This window comes from Gymnoscopelus braueri, assembly GCF_963280865.1.
Source record: "Gymnoscopelus braueri genome assembly, chromosome: 22".
NCBI classification, from domain to species: Eukaryota; Metazoa; Chordata; class Actinopteri; order Myctophiformes; family Myctophidae; genus Gymnoscopelus; species Gymnoscopelus braueri.
In genome coordinates this window covers 5067175-5091469 of record NC_137624.1, presented here as the reverse complement: position 1 = coordinate 5091469, position 24295 = coordinate 5067175, and the positions used below count along the sequence as shown (strand labels likewise).

General features: G+C 41.9%; 1 protein-coding gene across 1 annotated transcript; it reads left to right on the top strand.

Moving 5' to 3' along the window:
- Window positions 1–1895: 1895 nt before the first annotated feature.
- LOC308078319 (microfibril-associated glycoprotein 4-like) lies at window positions 1896–20663 on the top strand (the record flags this gene model as incomplete). The annotated part of the gene is made up of 3 exons (XM_080419437.1): window positions 1896–1925; window positions 15954–16535; window positions 20649–20663. 3 exons carry the CDS (start codon window positions 1896–1898, stop codon window positions 20661–20663), a joined length of 627 nt encoding a protein of 208 aa, XP_080275563.1.
- Window positions 20664–24295: the final 3632 nt, after the last annotated feature.

Sequence of the window (24295 nt, the reverse complement as noted above, 5' to 3'; positions counted from 1 at the left end):
TATGTTAAGAATGACTGAAATCAGTCTCATAGCAACAATAGCTGTTAGGATCAAGATAATATTTAGCTGACATTATGAATGCCTTATTGTTTTCCTTTTAATGAAAATGACATTACATATTCACCTGATTGGTTGTGGAATCCGACTTGAATGAAACTGTGACAGTAATGAAAACCATTCCTCAAACACAAAATGTAAAAAATAACATATATACCATAGCAAAACAGTGGATGAAAACCATAGCCCAGCCTCTCTAACCATGAGATATTGATAAGGTGTAGTGTAATTGATTACACATGTGTATCAGACTGTACTATTAGTCATCTGTCATAATAAACAATAGACAGATTTATTTATAAACAAAATAAATGTTTAATATGACAGGAGGATGATATCTAGCTCCAACCTCAGTCACGTCACATTCCATTCAATGTCATGATCTAAAGTTGATTAAAACAAATCTATACCCTATACAGTTTAGATTAAAGCTGTAGGCTAGTATGTGATAGCCTCTTATAATCATTTCAGTCGTTTCACTCCTGAATGAAAAGCGAAAAGCCTCTTGCTTGCGTAAACATAACCATTCATACAGAGAGTATGAATGACCCTGAGGATTGTATTTATGTGACATTAAACATTGTATAGCTTACAGTATCCTAGCTCTGGTCCATAGAGTAAAGGAGAACTCCTGCTCTACCGCTATGGGTAAGCGAGTAAAGAAACTGAAGGGGGTGAGCATTTTTTTAAATTATTATGACTTTTTTTGCCCTCATAATAAGTCAGGTGTCTTTGCGGATACAGGATAGGTGGGCACTAGGGAAATCTGGGCACCATATGTTTAGGAAGACTGGGCACTAGGAAAAGTGGGCACCAGGAAAGGTGGGCAACGGAATAACTGAGCACTAGTGAAATGTGGGCACCCGGAAGAGTGGGCACTTTGGGGTGGAGAAGAGTGGGCACTAGGGAAATCTGGGCACCAGGATAACTGGGCACTAGGAAGAGTGGGCACTAGGGAAATGTGGGCAGTGGGCACTTTGGGGTAGAGAAGAGTGGGCACTAGGGAAATCTGGGCACCAGGAAGACTGGGCACCGGGAAGACCTTTACTGAACCTGTACCAAACTTCTTGTTTCAATGTTTAGACATTTAATCATCCTTGATCACCATAATAAATAGATCACATGTAGCCTACATGTTGCTTGAGAGAGGCAAGAGACATATGGCTCCCATGGAAAAGACAAACACGTGTGTACATGTTGCGCAGTTAAAACAAGAATATGCAAAATGCTTGTTTTGCGCACAGTTTTAAGAAGCAAGGCAAGTCCTGATATGTTTCACATATCAGGACTTGCCCATTGTATATTAAGTTTCCCTCACTGTGAGCTCAGGAAAACCCTGTACAGTAGGAGAGTATTCCTAAATGCAGTCCACTCAGTGAGGGGGCGGGGTCTATGGTCTGGAGCCAGGCTACTACACGCCATCACCCTGTGTGTTAATTTGGAAATGGACTGAATTTCATTCAGAACTTTTTCGGAAAAGGAAAACTTTTCCGAAAAACTTTTCCGCACTCCAATTAAAAAGAAAATCCTCATAAAAGAAGTCGGAGGTTTTAACGAAAGATACACCATCAATGAAAACTGAACAAAATCGAAACTGAAATGAAATAACTTCGGGAAGTAGACTGAATTAAATTTGCAGGTTGATGATCCGGTCTGGGTCCAGAGCGGATACGGAAACGATGTGTTAATGCTTGTGTGAGTTCTAATTACCGGATACAGTAGGCGGGCTTTAGACCGGATCAGAGCACTGAGCAGCAAATAGAAAAGGCTTTGCTGCTGAAAGCCTCCAGTATATCCACTAGATGGAGCCATTACTACATAAAAGAAGCATCCAGGATATGAACGCAACAGCTCCAGAGTGGCAACTGGTACGGTGAGGGAAAATGCAGTAATAAATATAGCTGCAAGCAGCGATAATACGGGGCCAGGGAAGAGAGAGAGAGAGAGAGAGAGAGAGAGAGAGAGAGAGAGAGAGAGACGGATTAGATTGAAGAGAGAGAGAGACGGAATAGATTGAAGAGAGAGAGAGACGGAATAGATTGAAGAGAGAGAGAGACGGAATAGATTGAAGAGAGAGAGAGAGAGACGGAATAGATTGAAGAGAGAGAGAGAGAGACGGAATAGATTGAAGAGAGAGAGAGAGAGAAACGGAATAGATTGAAGAGAGAGAGAGAGAGAGAGAAACGGAATAGATTGAAGAGAAAGAGAGAGAGAGAGAAACGGAATAGATTGAAGAGAAAGAGAGAGAGAGAGAAACGGAATAGATTGAAGAGAAAGAGAGAGAGAGAGACATGGAAACGGAATAGATTGAAGAGAAAGAGAGAGAGAGACATGGAAACGGAATAGATTGAAGAAAGAGAGAGAGAGAGAGACATGGAAACGGAATAGATTGAAGAGAGAGAGAGAGAGAGAGAGAGAGACACATGGAAATGGAATAGATTGAAGAGAGAGAGAGACATGGAAACGGAATAGATTGAAGAGAGAGAGAGACATGGAAACGGAATAGATTGAAGGGAGAGAGGGAGACTTGGAAACATAATAGATTGAAGCGGAATGGACATCTCAACCTATTGCCATTAACAGGAATCGAAACCTCAACCTTTGGATTGACAAGCTGCAACACTACCTATAGTGCTATAGCTTTGTACAGGCTGAGGTTGTCTGTTGAAGATAAAAGTGAACCAGTGAAAGCAGCCGATCTACAAGCTCAGAAACACGTTGCTATCTGAAAAGTTTTGAGATTGTAGATCGGCTATTTTCAGAATGAACTATGTCATGCATCAAGTGGGGCTTGAACTGGCAACCTTGAGGTTCAAAGGCACACACTTAAGCGAGAAGCCATTGGACCAACAGACCTGACCTGGTGAATGAGAGAGAGAGAGAGAGAGAGAGAGAGAGAGAGAGAGAGAGAGAGAGAGAGAGAGAGAGGAGAGAGAGAGAGAGAGAGAGAGAGAGAGAGAGAGAGAGAGAGAGAGAGAGAGAGAGAGAGAGAGAGAGATTTTACATCCTGCCAAGTGAAAAGCAACATGTGGTTTCACAGTGTCTGAATTAAATATTAGATTGTAATGTCTTTAAAAATTGCACATGCATTATTTGATGCAGTCATGTTTTGTGCGATGCAATTGAAAAGTGGAATGACCCACCTACAGACAGAGCCAGATAGACAGACAGAGTGAGAGAAACAGACAGCTCAATCTATTGCCATTGACAGGAATCAAACTCTCAACCTTCGGACTCACAGAATGAGACACTACAAGTAGTGCTATAGCTTCATCCAGGCTGAAGTTGTCTGTTGAAGATCATAAACTTTTGCCTTCTGTCATGAACCAAGCCCCTGTTTCACTAACACTAAGATCACTCGTTCACAAACCATTTACCAATAGAGAAATTGTATGTCTCCTCGAAACCGAAACCAGTGAAAGCAGCCGATCTACAAGCTCACAAAACGTTGCTATCTGAAAAGTTGTGAGATTGTAGATCGGCTATTTTCACAATGAAGTACGTCATACATTGAAAAAACATACTCTCAAATAAGCATTTCATGTTATCTTTACCGTTTGCATATGTATTCATTGATACAGTCATGTTTTTTGCAATTCAACTTAAATGAGTCTGCATCAAGTGAGGCTTGAACCGGCAACCTTGCGGTCGTGAGGCACTCGCTTAAGGGAGAAGCCATTGGACCAACAGACAAGAACCTGTGAAAAAGGAGATCACACTGATGATACAGTTTCACGCAAATAGCTGAAAAATTCTGGGTTTAAGTGTTTTTCAAACTGCTCAAAATTGCGGACAATCTAAGGGGGGAGCTTACTGGTTAACGTGATACATGTGTTCCTCATGAGTCAAGGCACATGTGTAAGCAGGTTTAATGGCTGTCGGCCAAACGAGGCATGACTTTTGCCTGTTTAAAGTTTGCATTTTCAAAAAATCGCTATAGCGCCCCCCTTTGACCAATTAGAGTAAGATTGGTTTCAGTGATATTTGGAATGACCCTCAACATTACCGCAAAGTTTCAAAGAAATGTGAGTCTGCATGTATGTGTTAGGGGCAGATGAATAATTGTCATAAAACTGCAATATTCATTGGCTCATTAAAGCTTCATTTTTTCACTTATGGAACATCTTTGCTGCTTGTTTGTCGGCATAGGTCCAAAGTTCATGTGTAAAACGTTTCGCGCAGATTACTCAAAAATCCCAGGAGGAGATAGGTTTTAACTGTTTTTCATATAATTCAAAATGGTGGGAGATCTAAAGGTCAGAGGTCAAAAGTCAGAGTGTGAAAGTTGTTCATCATGAGTAGACGCATGTGTGTATTGAAGTTTCATGGCTGTAGGTCAAACAGGGCATGAGTTGTACCTGTTCAAAGTTGGCATTTTGCTATAGCGCCACCTTTTGACGAAAGATTGTGAGAATTATTTCTTGATAGTTTTTCATGACCATCTACCATATGGCCAAGTTTCGTAAAAAGCGTATGCACGGTTCAGCCAGAACTGCGAAAAGTGGCAGAAGAAAAAAGAGGGCAACATTAAAACAGGTCCAGAGCTGAGCTCTGGCCCCGTAATAATAATAAATATAGCTGCAAGCAGCGATAAGCGGGGCCAGGGAATGAAGAGAGAAAAAATAAAGAAGCAATGATAAGTAATATGCACAATAAGCCATTGAAACATAGAAGACTGAACTTGAGAGAAAGAAGACCATGCAATTAACATGAGCATTTTAAACCTTCACTAACTCTAACCTCAGTAAAACAACGCCTAAGCCTATCCTCAAGAAACACTATGTGTTATCCGAATAATGCCAAATCATGATCACCTCAATACATTGTCGTGGACAGGGATCAAACCAGCGACCTACGGACTCCAAGACTGCCTTTCTTCTCATTGAGCTAGATATATGGCCTCCCTGATAGTGTCTGTTGATATTTATAAGTATTTCCGTCCATTTTGAACCAGGCCTCTGTGTCTCGAACTACTCTAGATCACTGGTTCACAAACCATTTACCAATAAAGGCATTTTTGTGTCTCCTCGGAACGAAAACTAGTGAAAGTAGCCGATCTACAAGCTCACAAAACGTTGCTATCTGAAAAGTTGTGAGATTGTAGATTGGCTATTTTCACAATGAAGTATGTCATACATTAAAAGAGAGACAAAACTATAAGTAATATGTACAATAAGCCATAGAAACATAGAAGACTGAGCTTAAGGTCATGTTTTTTGCAATGCCACCTCTGACCCACAGAGAGAGAGAGAGAGATGGAAACGGAATAGATTGAAGAGATAAGGATAATTCCTTAAACAGGTCCGTTCATGAAAGTCCTTGTGATCTTGTTTCCAATGAGGGCCTGTGAGCAATTAGGGGTTAAGAGGCTTGCTCAGGGATAAATTTCATTTCATCAACGCATTTGCTGGCCTGGCCTGGAATCGTACCTGGGGCAACTAGGGCCTCTGGCTCCCTAGGCGGGCTCACTAACCACTCAGCTATGGCCTCCCCTCAAGAGAGAGAGAGAGAGAGAGAGAGAGAGAGAGAGAGAGACATAGAAACGGAATAGATTGAAGAGAGAGACATGGAAACGGAATAGATTGAAGTGAGAGAGAGAGACAGACATGGAAACAGAATAGATTGAAGAGAGAGAGAGACATGGAAACATAATAGATTGAAGAGAGAGAGAGATGGAAGCAGAATGGATTGATTGGACATCTCAACCTATTGCCATTAATAGGAATCGAACCCTCAACCTTCCGATTGACAGGCTGCAACACTACCTATAGTGCTATAGCTTTGTCCAGGATGAGGTTGTCTGTTGAAGATAAAAATGAACCAGTGAAAGCAGCCGATCTACAAGCTCAGAAACACGTTGCTATCTGAAAAGTTTTGAGATTGTAGATCGGCTATTTTCAGAATGAAGTATGTCATACATTGCAAAAACATACCTTCTAAGATAAGCATTTCATGTTATCTTTATCAATTGCATTATATGTATTCATTAATACAGTCTTGTTGTTTGCAATGCGCATAAGCATTTCATGTTATCTTTACCGTTTCCACATGTATTCATTGATACAGTCATGTTTTTTGCAATTCAATTTAAATGAGTCTGCATCAAGTGAGGCTTGAACCGGCAACCTTGCGGTTGTGAGGCAGTCACTTAAGGGAGAAGCCAACAGCCAACATTGGACCAACAGACAAGCTCTGTGAAAAAATAGATCAGAGAGATGATACAGTTTCACGCAAATAGCTGAAAAATCCTGGGTTTAAGTGTTTTCAAACTGCTCAAAATTGCGGACAATCTAAGGGCGGAGCTTACTGGTCAACGTGATACATGTGTTCCTCATGAGTCAAGGCACATGTGTAAGCAGGTTCAATGGCTGTCGGCCAAACGAGGCATGACTTTTGCCTGTTTAAAGTTTGCATTTTTTTTTAATCGCTATAGCGCCCCCCTTCGACCAATTGGAGTAAGATTGGTTTCAGTGATATTTGGAATGACCCTCAACATTACCGCAAAGTTTCAAAGAAATGTGAGTTTGCATGTATGTGTTAGGGGCAGATGAATAATTGTCATAAAACTGCAATATTCATTGGCTCATTAAAGCTTCATTTTTTTACTTAGAAAAAATCCGCTCGCACCGTTTTGTCGGCATAGGTCCAAAGTTCATGTGTAAAACGTTTCGTGCAGATTACTCAAAAATCCCAGGAGGAGATAGGTTTTAACTGTTTTTCATATAATTCAAAATGGTGGGAGATCTAAAGGTCAGAGGTCAAAAGTCAGAGTGTGAAAGTTGTTCATCATGAGTAGACGCATGTGTGTATTGAAGTTTTATCGCTGTAGGTCAAACAGGGCATGAGTTATACCTGTTCAAAGTTGGCATTTTCAATTGAGTGCTATAGCGCCACCTTTTGACGAAAGATTGTGAGATTTATTTCTTGATAGTTTTTCATGACCATCTACCATATGGCCGAGTTTCGTAAAAAGCGACAGCACGGTTCAGCCAGAACTGCGAAAAGTGGCAGAAACAGAAGAATACAGGCAATATTAATATATAATATAATAATAATAATAAATATAGCTGCAAGCAGCGATAAGCGGGGCCAGGGAAGAGAGAGAGAGAGAGAGAGAGAGAGAGAGAGAGAGAGAGAGAGAGAGAGAGGGGGGAGAGAGAGGGAGAGAGAGAGAGAGAGAGAGAGAGAGAGAGAGAGAGAGAGAGAGAGAGAGAGAGAGAGAAAGAGAAAGAGAAAGAGAAAGAGAAAGAGAAAGAGAGAGAGAGAGAGAGACGGAATAGATTGAAGAGAGAGAGAGAGGGACGGAATAGATTGAAGAGAGAGAGAGATAAACGGAATAGATTGAAGAGAAAGAGAGAGAGAGAGAAACGGAATAGATTGAAGAGAAAGAGAGAGAGAGAAACGGAATAGATTGAAGAGAAAGAGAGAGAGAGAGAAACGGAATAGATTGAAGAGAAAGAGAGAGAGAGAGAGAGAGAATCGGAATAGATTGAAGAGAGAGAGAGAGAGAGAGAGAGAGAGAGAGAGAGAGAGAGAGAGAAACGGAATAGATTGAAGAGAAAGAGAGAGAGAGAGAAACTGAATAGATTGAAGAGAAAGAGAGAGAGAGACTTGGAAAAGGAATAGATTGAAGAGAGAGAGAGAGACATGGAAACGGAATAGATTGAAGAGAGAGAGAGCGAGAGAGACATGGAAACGGAATAGATTGAAGAGAGAGAGAGAGACATGGAAACATAATAGACTGAAGAGAGAGAGAGATGGAAGCAGAACAGATTGAATGGACATCTCAACCTATTGCCATTAACAGGAATCGAACCCTCAACCTTTGGATTAACAGGCTGCAACACTACCTATAGTGCTATAGCTTTGTACAGATTGAGGTTGTCTGTTGAAGATAAAAGTGAACCAGTGAAAGCAGCCGACCTACAAGCTCAGAAACACGTTGCTATCTGAAAAGTTGTGAGATTGTAGAGAGAGAGAGAGAGACATGGAAACGGAATAGATAAGGATAATTCCTTTAACAGATCCGTTCATGAAAGTCCTTGCGGTCTTGTTTCCAATGAGGGCCTGTGAGCAATTAGGGGTTAAGAGTCTTGCTCAGGGACAAATTTCATTTGCTGGCCTGGCCTGGAATCGTGCCTGGGGCAACTAGGGCCTCTGGCTCCCTAGGCTGGCTCACTAACCACTCAGCTATGGCCGCCCCTCAAAAGAGAGAGAGAGAGAGAGAGAGAGACAGACAGACATGGAAACGGAATAGATTGAAGAGGGAGACATGGAAACGGAATAGATTGAAGAGAGAGAGAGAGAGAGAGAGAGAGAGAGAGAGAGAGAGAGAGAGACATGGAAACAGAATAGATTGAAGAGAGAGAGAGACATGGAAACATAATAGATTGAAGAGAGAGAGAGATGGAAGCAGAATGGATTGATTGGACATCTCAACCTATTGCCATTTAGTCCATGAGCCAGACAAGATTTCATTATCGAAAGAGTGGGCAAAACCATACCTATATTAAATTGTTCATAGGGTCAATACGAGTAAATAAATATATGATAACCTCTCCACAGGAGCAGCTTTTTCATGGTTATCACACATTTTGTTATTTTCCCCATACGTACATGACAGGTGAAAAAAAGGACTAAATTTAAAAAAGAGTTATCATAATGAAACTTCCTGAGTTGATTACTTACATGAAGACAATGATTTATCGTATTACAAGTTTTCTGAAATTGTATATTTAAATATGCAAATTAGACATTTAGTCCATGAGCCAGAGCCCCAAAATTGAGCCAGATATTGAATATTCCCTCGTTAAAAACCTTTGACTCCAACATCTTAACAAAATGAAATAAGTATGTTGACTCTGGCTTTGTCCAATGTTCCAATGTTGATTCTGGAAAGTAATGCAAATGTGGGCATATTTTCCTAATGCCTAATTTGCATATTTAAATATACAATTTCAGAAAACTTGTAATACGATAAATCATTGTCTTCATGTAAGTAATCAACTCAGGAAGTTTCATTATGATAACTCTTTTTTAAATTTTGTAATTTTTTTCACCTGTCATGAACGTATGGGGAAAATAACAAAATGTGTGATAACCATGAAAAAGCTGCTCCTGTGGAAAGGTTATCATATATTTATTTACTCGTATTGACCCTATGAACAATTTAATATAGGTATGGTTTTGCCCACTCTTTCGATAATCATTTCTAAATTTTGGGGCTCTGGCTCATGGACTAATTAACAGGAATCGAACCCTCAACCTTAGGATTGACAGGCTGCAACACTACCTATAGTGCTATAGCTTTGACCAGGCTGAGGTTGTCTGTTGAAGATAAAACTGAACCAGTGAAAGCAGCCGATCTACAAGCTCAGAAACACGTTGCTATCTGAAAAGTTTTGAGATTGTAGATCGGCTATTTTCAGAATGAAGTATGTCATACATTGCAAAAACAGACCTTCTCAGATAAGCATTTCATGTTATCTTTATCAATTGCATATGTATTCATTAATACAGTCTTGTAGTTTGCAATGCACTTTAAATGAAGTCTCCACCAAGTGAGGCTTGAACCGGCAACCTTGATGTAGTGAAACATTCACTTAAGCGGGAAGCCATTGGACCAACAGACCTGATACAGTGAAAACGGAGGTCAGACAGATTATACCATTTCACGCAAATAACTGAAAAATCCTGGGTTTAAGTGTTTTTCAAACTGCTCAAAATTGCGAACAATCTAAGGGCGGAGAGAGAGACATGGAAACGGAATAGATTGAAGAGAGAGAGACATGGAAACAATAGATTGAAGAGAGAGAAGGATGGAAGCAGAATGGATTGATTGGACGTGTCAACCTATTGCCATTAACAGGAATCGAAACCTCAACCTTCGGATTGACGGGCTGCAACATTACCTATAGTGCTATAGCTTTGACCAGGCTGAGGTTGTCTGTTGAAGATAAAAGTGAACCAGTGAAAGCAGCCGATCTACAAACTCAGAAACACGTTGCTATCTGAAAAGTTTGAGATTGTAGATCGGCTATTTTCAGAATGAAGTATGTCATACATTGCAAAACATACCCTCTCAAATAAGTATTTCAGGTTATGTTTAACTTAATTGACACAATCATGTTGTGTGCAATGCAACTTTAATGAAGTCCGCATCAAGTGAGGCTTGAACTGGCAACCTTCAGGTTGTGAGGCACACGTTTAAGGGAGAAGCCATTGGACCAACAGACAAGAACCTGTGAAAAAGGAGATCACACAGATGATACAGTTTCACGCAAATAGCTGAAAAATCCTGGGTTTAAGTGTTTTTCAAACTGCTCAAAATTGTGGACAATCTAAGGGGGGAGCTTACTGGTCAACGTGATACATGTGTTCCTCATGAGTCAAGGCACATGTGTAAGCAGGTTTAATGGCTGTCGGCCAAACGAGGCATGACTTTTGCCTGTTTAAAGTTTGCACTTTCAAAAAATCGCTATAGCGCCCCCCTTTGACCAATTGGAGTAAGATTGGTTTCAGTAATATTTGGAATGACCCTCAACATTAACGCAAAGTTTCAAAGAAATGTGAGTCTGCATGTATGTGTTAGGGGCAGATGAATAATTGTCATAAAACTGCAATATTCATTGGCTCATTAAAGCTTCATTTTTTCACTTATGGAAAATCTTTTGCATCAGTTTGTCGGCATAGGTCCAAAGTTCATGTGTAAAACGTTTCGTGCAGATTACTCAAATCCCAGGAGGAGTTTTAACTGTTTTTCATATAATTCAAAATGGTGGGAGATCTAAAGGTCAGAGGTCAAAAGTCAGAGGGTTAAAGTTGTTCATCATGAGTAGACGCATGTGTGTATTGAAGTTTTATGGCTGTAGGTCAAACAGGGCATGAGTTGTACCTGTTCAAAGTTGGCATTTTCAATTGAGTGCTATAGCGCCACCTTTTGACGAAAGATTGTGAGATTTTTTTCTTGATAGTTTTTCATGACCATCTACCATATGGCCGAGTTTCGTAAAAAGCGACAGCACGGTTCAGCCAGAACTGCGAAAAGTGGCGGAAACAGAAGAATACGTACAATAATAAGACAGGTCCAGAGCTGAGCTCTGGCCCCGTAATAACAATAATAATAATAATAATAATAATAATAATAATAATAATAACACAAAAACCTATAAGGGTAATAATAATAATAATAAGTGTAATAATAATAATAATATTAATAATAATAATAATTCTGTAGTCTACACACCTTTGTGGTATTTGTCACTGGATATATTGGAAAACAGTATCTGCATTTAACCCATCCTTATTGACAGGAGCAGTGGATACTAGAGGGGGGTGTCTCGGGGAGCAGTTGGGGGTCAAGTATCTTGCTCAGGTACACTTTGACACATTGTTGCAGGGCCTGGAATTGAACCTGAGACCTCTGGGTTCCAAGGCGGGCTCTCTAAGCCTTCAACTATGGCCGCACCTTGTGCCACGCATGCTTTGAATGTGTGTGTGTGTGTGTGTGTGTGTGTGTGTGTGTGTGTGTGTGTGTGTGTGTGTGTGTGTGTGTGTGTGTGTGTGTGTGTGTGTGTGTGTGTGTGTGTGTGTGTGTGTGTGTGTGTGTGTGTGTGTGTGTGTGTGTGTGTGTGTGTGTGTGTGTGTGTGTGTGTGTGTGTGTGTGTGTGTGTGTGTGTGTGTGTGTGTGTGTGTGTGTGTGTGTGTGTGTGTGTGTGTGTGTGTGTGGGTGGGTGTGGGTGTGGGTGGGCGTGGGTGGGCGTGGGCGTGGGCGGGCGTGTGTGTGTGTGCGTGTTTTGTTAATACAGATCTAAATCCACAAAGTCACTTGTAACTCAAGTTTTCAAATAATTGTAGTGGAGTGAAAAAAAAGTACAATTATTTGCCTGAGATGTCGTGGCGTAGAACTACGTACAGGGTTGCATTGCTCATGGGACGGCCTGACACGCCCAACAACCTTTTTGAACAGGAGATGCATTAACCCATTAAGACCTGAAGCCGATTCTACAAATGTCTTCTAAATCCCAACAGTTTTCTGAAAAAAACGCATGTTTCTATGTCAGTGGTGCTCAAACTTTTTCATGTCAAGGACCCCCAAAATGATATGTGTTTGGTCGCGGACCCCCATCTGGTTCCAGGGACCCTCCCCCCCAGAAGCAAAGATTTGAGTAAAAAATGTTCGCTTTAAAACAATATAATATATTCAAAGATTTGCACACATTTTCACGATTTTTCAAAAATAGCAGATCTACAAGCTCATAGCGCGGCACTCGGTGCCGCGCTATGAGCTTGTAGATCTGCTATTTTTGAATAGCCAAAGTGTAAAATAATGCTTTTTTAGCTCAAATCAAAAAGTGACACAGATCTTCAGGTCTTCCAGGTCTGTCAGGTGTGCGTTCCAGACAAAATTTGTATAGGAATGAGCATATAGATGCATAACAATTGTCCATTGTGTGACCTGTAGTGCAGGTGTTAAGCGACGTGCGCGTCACGTCATTAAAATAGAGTGCAACCACGTTTCAATTCAGCAATGCAACACTGACTACGTAATGACATTTTACAATTTAGGCATTTAGCAGACACTCTTAGTCCAGTAACACTGTGAAAGCTCCACCGCCTTTGGTTTTCAGCAGTGGTGTAAAGTAACTAAGTACATTTACTTAAGTACTGAACTTAAGTACAGGGTATTTATTTTGAAGTATTTGTACTTTACTTGAGTATTTCCAATTTCCGATTTACTTCTACTCCACTACATCTCAGAGGCAAATATTGTACTTTTACTCCACTACAATTATTTGAAAACTTTTGTTACTAGTTACTTTGTAGATTTGAATTATTATTACAAAACATACATTAACCTCTTCAGCCCTATTTAAACTTGGCTATTTGAAAATAGTCAATCTATAAGCTCACATTGTAGATTGGCTATTTTCAAAAGATTTTAATACATTTGATATATATTACCTTGTGAAACGAGACATTCTGCATAAAGAGTACTTTTAACAATATTATGTGCCCAGCAGGACCCTAAGGTCAGCTGTCCAGGGTGTATTTATTGGTCATTCCTCGTACCAGGTTGGGCGGCCTAGTGGAATGGTTAGAGAGCCTGGGGAGCCTAAGGCTTGAAGAGTCCCTGAGCAGGATACTTAACCCCTAACTGCCCCCCCCCCCCCCCTCCACGCTCCGGGCAGCACTTAGCCGGGTGAAGCTGAAAATTGAAGTTCGCCCGTGGGACAAAAAAAGGTAAAAAACAAAACAAGGTATGGAATCCGCTTCCACAGGTCTGTAGACATTTTTAAGAACCACTTAAAAACACTACTGTTTAGGCCTAAAGAAGCATTTGTCTTGGACTATTAGTTTATTGGGCGGTGAAACCGCCCCTATAAGTGAGATTTGGAAAAATGTACAAATATCTTGGGCAGTGAAACCGGCCCTAAAAATTTGTACAATTATCCTGCGCTGTGATTGGCCAATCACAATCTATTCAGGACTGTGATTGGCCAGTGTCACATGACACATGTGCATAGCCCTATATAAGCAACCATAACTTAAAAAAAACCCAAACTATTGTTTTTTTTAAGTTATGGTTTTGTCCATCATAAAGTGTGTTTTACAAAAGATAAATGTATTTATCTTTTGTACATGATTGATCGACTCCATTCAGTATTGTGATTAGCTAGCAAGACACATGCTGACACTAAGTGGCTCTTTCAGATCAAAGCATATATATTGGTTGACTCCATTCAGTATTGTGGTTAGCTAGGAAGACACCGCCCACTTCACACAGGGTGTGATTTTTTTTTTAGCTTTTTGTGTTTTTGTTGTTTTTAATCATTAGAATGTTTCATGCTGTGTTTTTATTTCTGTTGTATCTAAAGCACTTTGTGAGTTCTCTCTGTGAGAAGTGCTCTACAATGCCCCCATCTCAAAATATTTTGCTGGGTCACCTGGGCGATGGTGTTGCGAGACCCGAAATACCCGATGACCCCAGGCTACAACACTGATGATACGTCCCAGGTGCATCCATGTGATGTTTTCTTTATAACCATTTAAACCCTACTGGATATACTTGGCATGTTGTGTTGCCAGGAACTATTAACCCTATAGTTCTCAAACATGTTTGTGCCAATCTCAAACATGTTCGTGCCAAGGACCCCATAATTATATGTATTTGGACCCCCCATCTGAATTTTTTTTGTGCCAGGGACCACCAGAAGAGAAGATTTGTGTTAAAAAAAATATATCAAAATTTCAAACAAAAATGTTCAATAATAGTAGATGTACAAGCTCACAGCGTGGCACGAAGTGACGCGCTGTGAGCTTGTATATCTGCTATTTTGTAATAGCCAACGATAAAATCGTTAAAATGACACAGATGCTTATCCGGTTTTAACGTGTTGAAGGATGTTTTTCTTTTCACCAAGCTCTTATTCAAAATATGAATTCACATAATGCATAATCGTGTATAGCTTTATTACTGACAGACTGATTAAACAGAATCCTAGACAGACGGTCATGCATTTTTATGTTTATTCAGAACAATAATAATAATAATAATAACTAGAAAATGTGCTCCTCGGAGCACAAGTCTCCGCCAGCAGACCTAGCACGGGTCGTCTTGGTAGAACGGGTCGTCTTGGTAGAATGCGCGTGGTTTTTGGTGTTCTGCAGGGGCGACTGAATATAGTGTCTGCATCTAAAAAAAAATCTTCTTGAAGCAATGTGTCATATGGGAGTCCTCGTAATTGACTGGTTTGTTCAAATGCTTGTCTGTCTTCTTCATCTTCATTGTCTTGAACAGTTTCAGCAGTTGATTGGTGTGTTTGATCTATGTCAGTTTTCTCTAGTGCTACATAATGTATTTGATCAAGGTGGCCAATTGTTACAGTATTAAGACTTCGGCCTTGTTGTGGGATCAATTCAACTCTATAGTCCTCTTCTGTGTTACTGTTGATCAATTCAACTCTATAGTCCTCTTCTGTGTTACTGTTGTAGATGAGTAAGCTTTCTTAGCTTTGGCCTTCTGCGCCTTTGCTTGACCAATGTTAGGTGTTCTCAGAGGGACACACACACGCACGGACGGGTGATTTGTTCAAAAGGCCATAAATGGCCTTTTGAAGTGACACACCTATTTATAGGATTTTATTTCGTCATGCGTTCCTCTAGCCAATCAAAGGCACCATTGGTGTCAACATATTGACACGTGTCACGTGGAGCTTGACCAATGTTACCTTGGCTAGGGGCCATGCTAACACACGACAGGAGCAGTGGGTACTAGGGAGCAGTGTCTCGGGGAGCAGTTGGGGGTCAAGTATCTTGCTCAGGGACACTTTGACACATTGCTGCAGGGTCTGGAATTGAACCTGTGACCTCTGGGTTCCAAGGCGGGCTCTATAATCATTCAACTATGGCCGCACCTTGAGCAGTGCATGCTTTGAATAATGTGGTTGGTTGGTTGGTGTGTGTGTGTGTGTGTGTGTGTGTGTGTGTGTGTGTGTGTGTGTGTGTGTGTGTGTGTGTGTGTGTGTGTGTGTGTGTGTGTGTGTGTGTGTGTGTGTGTGTGTGTGTGTGTGTGTGTGTGTGTGTGTGTGTGTGTGTGTGTGTGTGTGTGTGTGTGTATGTATAGGCAGCTCAGACTGGTCTGGTGACAGAGTACCTTTATCTATCATAGGATCTCTTTGGCGTCAATACGTCACCATTCTTAGCTATAAAGGAAGGGTCTCACACTCAGACTGCATTAAACCTTCTACTGGAGCTGAACATACACTCAACACACTCAGACGTCCTTTGATCTGAACAACAAGCTACAACTCAAAGACTTCAAGATGATACTTGTTGCTGCAGTTCTGTTTCTGGCTGTAACAGTCCACTCTGCTCCTCGTTGTGGAATCAACCAGGATCTGGGCTGTGAGGAAATCGACAACGATGGTTATCACAAGCTGGTTCTGGACTGTGACGAAATCTACAAAAAAGTCTCCACAGCGAGTGGTGTGTACACCATCTACCCCACTACTCCACCTGCCAAGGTCTACTGTGACATGGGCACAGATGGAGGGAAGTGGACAGTCATCCAGAGAAGAGTGGACGGCACTGTGAACTTCTACAGACCCTGGGCTCAGTACCGAGCTGGGTTTGGAGACGCATCAGGCGAGTACTGGCTGGGACTGGAGAACATGCATGTCCTTACCAAGAACAAAAAGTATCAGCTGAGGGTGGACATGGAAGACTTTGAGGGAAACACAGTGTTTGCCTCTTACTCCTCTTTCTCTGTGGGTTCTGAGGCTGATGGCTACAATCTGCAGGTTTCTGGCTTCAAGGATGGAGGAGCAGGAGACTCACTGACCTATCACAATGGAACGAAATTCTCAACCTTTGACAAAGATCAGGACTCGTGGCCCAAGAACTGTGCAATGCATTTTTCCGGTGCATTTTGGTACGGGTCCTGTCTCAATGCTAATCCCAACGGTGTTTACCTTTGGGTAAAGGCACTTCATGAGGGAACAGGTATAGTCTGGTCCGACTGGAAGGGTAGTTATTTCTCCATGAAGGCTGTAGCGATGAAGATCAGACGTGTTCCTTAAACATGTTTAGGTTCGCATGCATGTATTTTAGAAAAGCACAGCCGTGGTATAAAAGGCATGATGCAATATTTACTCTTTTTCATGGTTTTAATTTGGTTTTTTTCTCTCTTTGGGACTCTGTTTAATCCTAAACTCATACAGTAGATATCTGTATTGTATCACATTATTACAGTGGTGACCTGTCAAGGCTTTTAAATGAATACATAATCCAAGATGTTGTAAACATCGTCATGAATAAAGAGATGCATGCAAAGACAAAGCAAGGTGTATTGTGTAATGCTTTACTTAAAGGTCGGGTCTATACTTCGTTATAATCACATTTACAATTCATTATAAGGCTTCATAACACTCGTTATACATGTTCATAATGATACATAACAACTTATAACAAGGTTTATGAAGTATTTTCAGTGTTGGTCAAATTACATTATCATGCACATTATAACTACCATACTTTTGTATTGTAGCTTGTTTTACTAAGTATAGATATAGTATACTGAGAGGGTCTAAGTGTTTAGAGTGTATGTTATGCAGAGAGAATCCTTTACAAAATAAGCTTGCTGTTAAAATACGCACAGGGCAGTGGTGGAAAAAGTACTCAAATGTTTTAGTAAAAGTATACTGCAATGTAGAAGTACTTTGCAGTATAAAAGTAAACAAGTAAAAGTCCGGGATTCAAAATTTACTTGAGTAAAAGTAAAAAAGTATTGGTGTCAAAAAGTAAAAGTACAAAAATATTTGAAAATAGCCGATCTACAAGCTCACAAAGCGTCTTATCGCAACGCGTTGTCAGCTTGTAGATCCGTACTTTCAAATATTTTAGTACTTTTACTTTTGGTACTTTAAGTAAAAGTACTAAAATATTTGAAAATAGCAGATCTACGAGCTGACAATGTGTCGCGATGCGATGCGTTGTGAGCTTGTAGATCTGCTATTTTCAAGTAGCCTATGTATAAAATAGGGCTAAAGTGGTTAATGTATGTTTTATAATGTAATCATTTATATCTGCAAAGTAACTAGTAACTAAAGTTTTCAAACAATTGTAGTGGAGTAAAAGTACAATATTTGCCTCTTAGATGTAGTGGAGTAGAAGTAAAAGTACTGAAAGTGGGAAATACTCCAGTAAAGTAAAAAATCCTCTCAAAAGTGTACTTAAGCACAGTACTTGAGTACATGTACTTAGTTAATTTACACCACAGGCACAGGGTCAATAGTATACAGCTACTTCATTCCTATTGTGTGAATGATCTTTAGTTTATTGTAAGAATGTTTTACTTAATGTCATATAATGAATATACATATTTGCCATGTTTAATTTTTTCTAGAACCACATCAGAACAGCAATACTATCAGTGAGTGACAATATCTAAAAAGTGTCGTCATTCCCTGTTGTAGCAGAGACATATGAGGGAGAATCTGAGTACATCCACACATCAACCCTAGCTCACTTAAAGGGTCTACACCATGAAAATCACTTTTTTCTTGGTTTTTTGTATTCTTTGGGGTCCCCAGTGTCTCTTGTACCCAAAAAAATGATTTTTTTTAAAATTCAGTCATTCCTTCTCATTTCATGGATTTCCAGAATGGGCGTGTCTGAACAGGCGATCTCAGAATGGAAATGTTTATGATGTCACAAACATTATTGATGGCAAACCCAATGTTAAATGAAAAGTGCCCGAATCGCTCCGAAACTTTTTCTACCCCCCCCTAAGTGGGGGTCTACGAACAAATACTTCGGGCTCGGATTTTGGCTCCGCCCCCCGGAAGTGGGTGAAACAGGCACCTCAAACACTTGGTGGAATTGTTAAAAAATGTTCAAAGTGTTTTTTTTTCGATTTTGTATTTTTCTTAGATGCTTCTTTTTATGCAGAATTTCCCCATTTTTCCCCCTTTTTTTAAATAATTTTTTTAATATTTTTTTTGTATTAACAGACAGAATTGCTCAGTAGCCCCCCCCTGCCCAAGAGGACGTTTTGGTATTGCAGCTGAAAGCGCTGTATAAGCCAGAGACAATTGACTTGGGATGAGTATATCTGAGTGATGATTTAGGCTCAAACCTTTTGAAAAAGGTTTGAGGGACATACACCGATATTAAATATCAAATATTTTTTTTAAATTCATGGTGTAGCTCCTTTAAAGATCCCAGTATGAATATAATTGGCCCGTGTTCAGTAAATTAAAAATATATATAACATTTCGTAGTCTATGTAGTCTATAATTTGTATCCCAGCTCAACTCAAATGTATCGTCACATTACAGGTTTACAGATAATACAAGTGGGTGAAATTACTTGTTGCACAAACCCCATCATTGCAGTTTTAAGAAAGCTGTAAAGAGATATGGAAAGGAAGAAACAGAAAAATATACATCAATCAATCAAGGTTTATTTATATAGCACATTTCACATGACAGAATCAAACAAAGTGCTGTACAGGTAAAAACACACAACAAAGAGCAAACAATGCAAAGTAAGCAGATGTAGCAAACAAAAAAATAAGTGCAAATAAAAAACAAATCAACCATTAGCACCAGTCGATGGAGAGGCAGGGATACATCAGATGGCACTATAAGCCAGGGAGAAAAAATGAGTCTTTAGTTGGGATTTAAAGGTAGCTAGCGACTGGGCCGCTTTGATATGCAGGGGCAGAATATTCCAGAGCCTGGGGGCAGCCACTGCAAAGGCCCGGTCACCCCTGGTTTTTTTCGTGGGTGTTGCCGGCACCTCCAGCAGTAGCTGGTCAGCCGACCTCAAGGCTCTGAGTGGAGAATGATTGGAAATTAGATCGGCAAGGGACGGGGGTGCCAACCCATTTCGAATTTTAAAAACGAACATTACAATTTTAAAATCTATTCGAAAACGGACAGGGAGCCAATGGAGCGAGGCTAAAACTGGAGTGATGTGGTCACGCTTCTTTGTCCCAGTGAGGAGACGGGCAGCAGCGTTTTGGACCAACTGCAGGCGCCTCAGCAATGATTGGTCAATGCCTATATATAAAGAATTGCAATAATCCAGTCTTGACGAAATAAAAGCATGGATTACCCTCTCGAGGTCATGTTGCGAGAGATAGGGCTTGATCTTGGCTAGGAGTCTGAGGTGAAAGAAGCTGGTTTTTACGACCGAGCTAACCTGTTTATCTAGTTTGAGTGCTGAATCTAGAGTGACACCAAGATTTTTTACAGAGGAGCGATTATAGGTGCTAAGGGGACCAAGGATGACGGGTGGAGGAATGGTAGAATCGGGGCCGAAAATTATGATTTCTGTCTTGCTGTCGTTTAAATTAAGAAAATTTGAGCTCATCCAAGATTTGATGTCTGCTAGGCAGTCCTGTAGTAATTGTGATGGGTTATGATCTGGGTTATTATCTTTTGGTTTAAGGGGCAGATAAATTTGGATGTCGTCGGCGAAGCAATGAAAAGATATATTATGTTTGGCTATGATTTCACCTAGGGGAAGTATATATAATAAAAAGAGTATGGGGCCCAGGATTGAGCCTTGAGGGACTCCACAGGTCAGAGGGGCCATAGAGGATGAGAATTCCCCAAGTTTGACGGAAAAACTCCTATTTGTTAAATAAGATTTAAACCACTGTAAGGCGGTGCCAGTAATGCCTACATTATATTTGAGACGCGCTAATAAAATGTTGTGGTCTACCGTGTCAAAAGCGGCTGTCAAGTCAAGCAGAACCAGGACAGCTGGGCTGCCAGAGTCTACAGTTAAAAGAAGGTCATTAAAAACTCTTAAGAGTGCCGATTCTGTGCTGTGACCTGATCTAAAACCGGACTGAAATTTTTCATAGATGTCGTGGGTATTTAAAAACAGTTGCAGTTGAGCATAAACTGTCTTTTCCAGGACCTTGGACATGAAAGGCAGCTGGGAAATGGGTCTAAAATTTGATAAAATGGAGGGGTCAAGATTTTTTTTTTTAATTAAAGGCTGTACCACAGCGTGTTTAAAGACTGCTGGGACACACCCTGTGTTGAGGCATGTGTTAATAATTGTTAAAATTGTAGGCCCGACTGAGCTAAAAACATTTTTTAGGAGGCGAGAGGGAATGCTGTCAGATGGGCAGTTTGTGGGCCGTAGGTGACTGACTATATCTGACAGTGCAGAGAGGGATATGGGATCGAATTTGTCGAAGGATGCATGACGTAGAGGAGGGGCAGGGACATGGAAGGCAGGTGTATGAGCAGACCTGAGGATATTGATTTTATCAATAAAGAATGTTAAAAAACTCTCACAGAGGGTGGATGAAGGCACAAAGGAGGGTAAAGTGCGTGGGTTTACGAGGGTATTGAAAACATTAAAAAGAACTTGGGGTTTGTGGCAATTATTAGAAACTATGGTGGAGATATAGTCTGTTTTGGCACGTTTGACGGCTATTTGGTAGTCAGAGAAGCGGTCCCGTAGGATCTCTAATGAGACGTGAAGTTTATCTTTTTGCCATTTTCTCTCGGCTTGCCTGCATAGGCGTCTAAGAGCGCGGGTTGAGTCGTTGAGCCATGGCTCAGAAAGTGCTTTAGTGCGTGAATTCCTGAGGGGGGCAACGGAGTTAAGAATATCAGTGCATGTGAGGTTGAACCTAGAAATTAGTGTCTCGGCACTGCAAGCACCACTGTCGTCAGGAGGGTGAGGTGACGAGGCATTAAAAATAGCAGAGAATTGTGATGGAGTTGAGGGGTTAATCGCACGCGAGCGGTGTGTGGGGGCAATAGAAATAGGCTCTGAGCAGGGAATAGAAACAGTGAATGAAATGGGAATATGATCCGAGGTTGAGGATAAGGGGCACAGTACAATGGGGGAAACAGTGAGTCCATGGGACAGAACAAGGTCTAATATGTGACCCTTGTTGTGAGTCGGGACAGTGACTGACTGGGTGAGATTATAACAATCTAATAGATTTAGGAAGTCTTTCACTAGAGGTTTAGACTCGCAACAAACGTGGACGTTGAAGTCACCTGATATGAGTATATGGTCATAATGCATCATAGTTCCAGAGAGAAAGTCATTGAAATCAGTTATGAAGTCCTTGTTGTATTTGGGAGGGCGGTATATCACAGCACAAAAAACAGGGGATGACAATTTCAGTTCAAAGGACTGCAGTTCAAAGCTGGAGTAGCTAACTTCGGATTGAATCGGTAGACAGTTGTGACTAGCTTTGAACACTGAGGCTAGGCCACCACCAATGCCAGTGGTGCGTGGGGAGCTGAAGAAGGTGCAGTTAGGGGGAAGCAATTCGGAGAAGGATACACACTCTCCAGCCTGGGTCCAGGTTTCAGTTAAAAACATAAAATCCAAATTGCGTGAAGTAAAAAGGTCATTTAAAATAAAGGTTTTATATTTGATTGATCGGGTGTTAAATAAGACCATATTAAGGTTAACCTCAGGGCTAGGATGGGATAGAGCACGTCTCAGGGGCCTCAGGTGGGCATGTCCAACACCTTGGCTCTGGCGTGCACCGAGCTTTGGTTGTCTGGGGCGAATTAAGATGGGGATAGCATGGTCAACCCCACGATTGACATGCGGGGGTGTCTATGGCTAATTAAAATGGGAATTAAGATGGGATTATGAGAAGGAAATACAGGCACTGGGAGGCAAGGAGGCTTGTTTTGAACATTAAAATTAGTAGGTGCATTTATTGGTCCACGCTCAAAGAAAAAAGAGCTAGGGAGCAGGGTGGAACTAAAGTGCGTGGAAATGGGACCAGGGGGAAGTCATTTATTGCCGGACGTGTCCGTGTCGGAGCCCCTATCGTTGTCGGAGCACATTGCAGTATAATGGCGTACACCACGGGCTAAGTTTGCAGCCAGCATTTGGCTGCCTAGCCTATTGGGATGGAGACCGTCAGAGTTAAACAGTAGTGCGCGGCCCCAAAATAAATTAAAATTATCAATAAAATTAATTAACTGGTTTCGGCATAGCCGTAGGAGCCAGGTGTTCAGGCTTGCGATCCGACTAAACCGCTCATCACGGCCGGAGAAGGTTGGGATGGGACCAGAGATAAAAAATGTCAAACCACTACTATCGAGGAGATCTATAAGTTTGAGAAAATGCTGTTTGGACAGTTCAGAGGTGCGAAGGGCTGAATCATTTGATCCGATGTGGACAAGGACTGTAGTGATGGATGGTGGTAATGAGTTAAGGACACCAGGGAGTTTGTTGAGGAGGACAGGGACAGTGGCTCCAGGATAACAATGGGTTATTGCATTATTGAGGTGGACATGCCTTATGATGGAGTCCCCGACGATCAACAAAGAGGGGGGGGTAGGAGTGGGGGGCACCTGTAACGGCGATGGCTGGGTGGAAATATTGGGCACCAGTGCGGCCATCCCAGCACCAGACTGGACAAGGACATGAGAGTGGTGTGATAAAGAGGGGTCCTCTTGAGATTGAGGAGGGGGAGGAGGGGCCCCGGACTGCCTTTTTACAGCCGCCGACAACAACATCATCCGCCGGGCAGAGGGGGGCTGCTCCTTATACTTGCTCCCCGACCCCCCGATGGCCCGAGCAGAAGCTGGGACCGGCGTGGAACCAGGTTGGGGGGGGGGAGTGTGCTCCGGGGAGCGGCGATCGGTGATCAAGGGGGGGGGGTTGGGCTTTTTAACGGGGATGGTGCGTGAGTGAGAAGACAAGACCCCCGCGAGAGGAGAAATGCGACCCGAGAGGATGGGAAAATCCTCCTCACCTACACCCAGCAAGGAGTACCTATTGCTGGTGGATATTAATAATGGGGCCTGTTTTGGTGGGTTATAGGAGGGATGTACAATTTTCCCATTTTTGCGCCAGCAGACTGTTGACCAAGGGACAGGAGTGGAACAGGACTGAGGAGGCGGACGAACTTTGGTCTTGGCTCCATTTCTGGAGTCGGGCTCGGATGTTATCATCGGGACAGTAAGGTCCAGGTCGCGCGTCAATGTTTTGGAGACGGCAGGGCCATTGCGCACAGCCATAGGGACCGTGAGATCCAAGTCGCGCGCTGCCTTGGATGAGGCAGCGGGGCCGGCTGTGACTACGTGGTCAGTGTTGTATGATGAGTCCAATACTGGAGCTAAAGTGGTGGCATCAGGGACCAGGCACAGCGAATCCAGAAGCGTCTCGTCGTTCTGTATCTGGTGCAGCATGGAGACCCTTTCTTGCAGAGCAGCCACTTGCTGAGACAGGCGGAGGCAGCTATCACAGTTGGATGAGGTATGTGATGCCATTGTAGAGGTGCTGAGGAAAACAAAAGAGCTATGGCCAGTGAAAGTGTAACAGTAATATGATTGTGATGATGCAGCAGGCTAGGTGAGGAAAACGTTGGCTGTCAGGCAGCGGTGCAGCTCAGAAAAACGTACCCGCAAGGGCTACACAACGGTAGCCCACAGCGAGAAGTAGACTCAGAGCATACAGCAGAAAGGTCCCAAACGGAGCGACACTCACCGGCGTAGGCCCAGAGTATGGGCCTAATGCGTTGATTCTGCGTATAGTATGGTTAGAGATGTCTTCTCTCGGTGTCTGAAGGTGAAATCCTCACGATGCTGAGAAGCTGTCAAAAACTAGCAGCCGCGGCTAGCGCTCAGAAGGCTAGCTGTCAAACTAGCTCTGGGGCTAAAAAAGCCGGTAGATGACCAGACGTGCGACAGATAGTCGGTATAAAAACTGCATAGAACACGGGATCTAA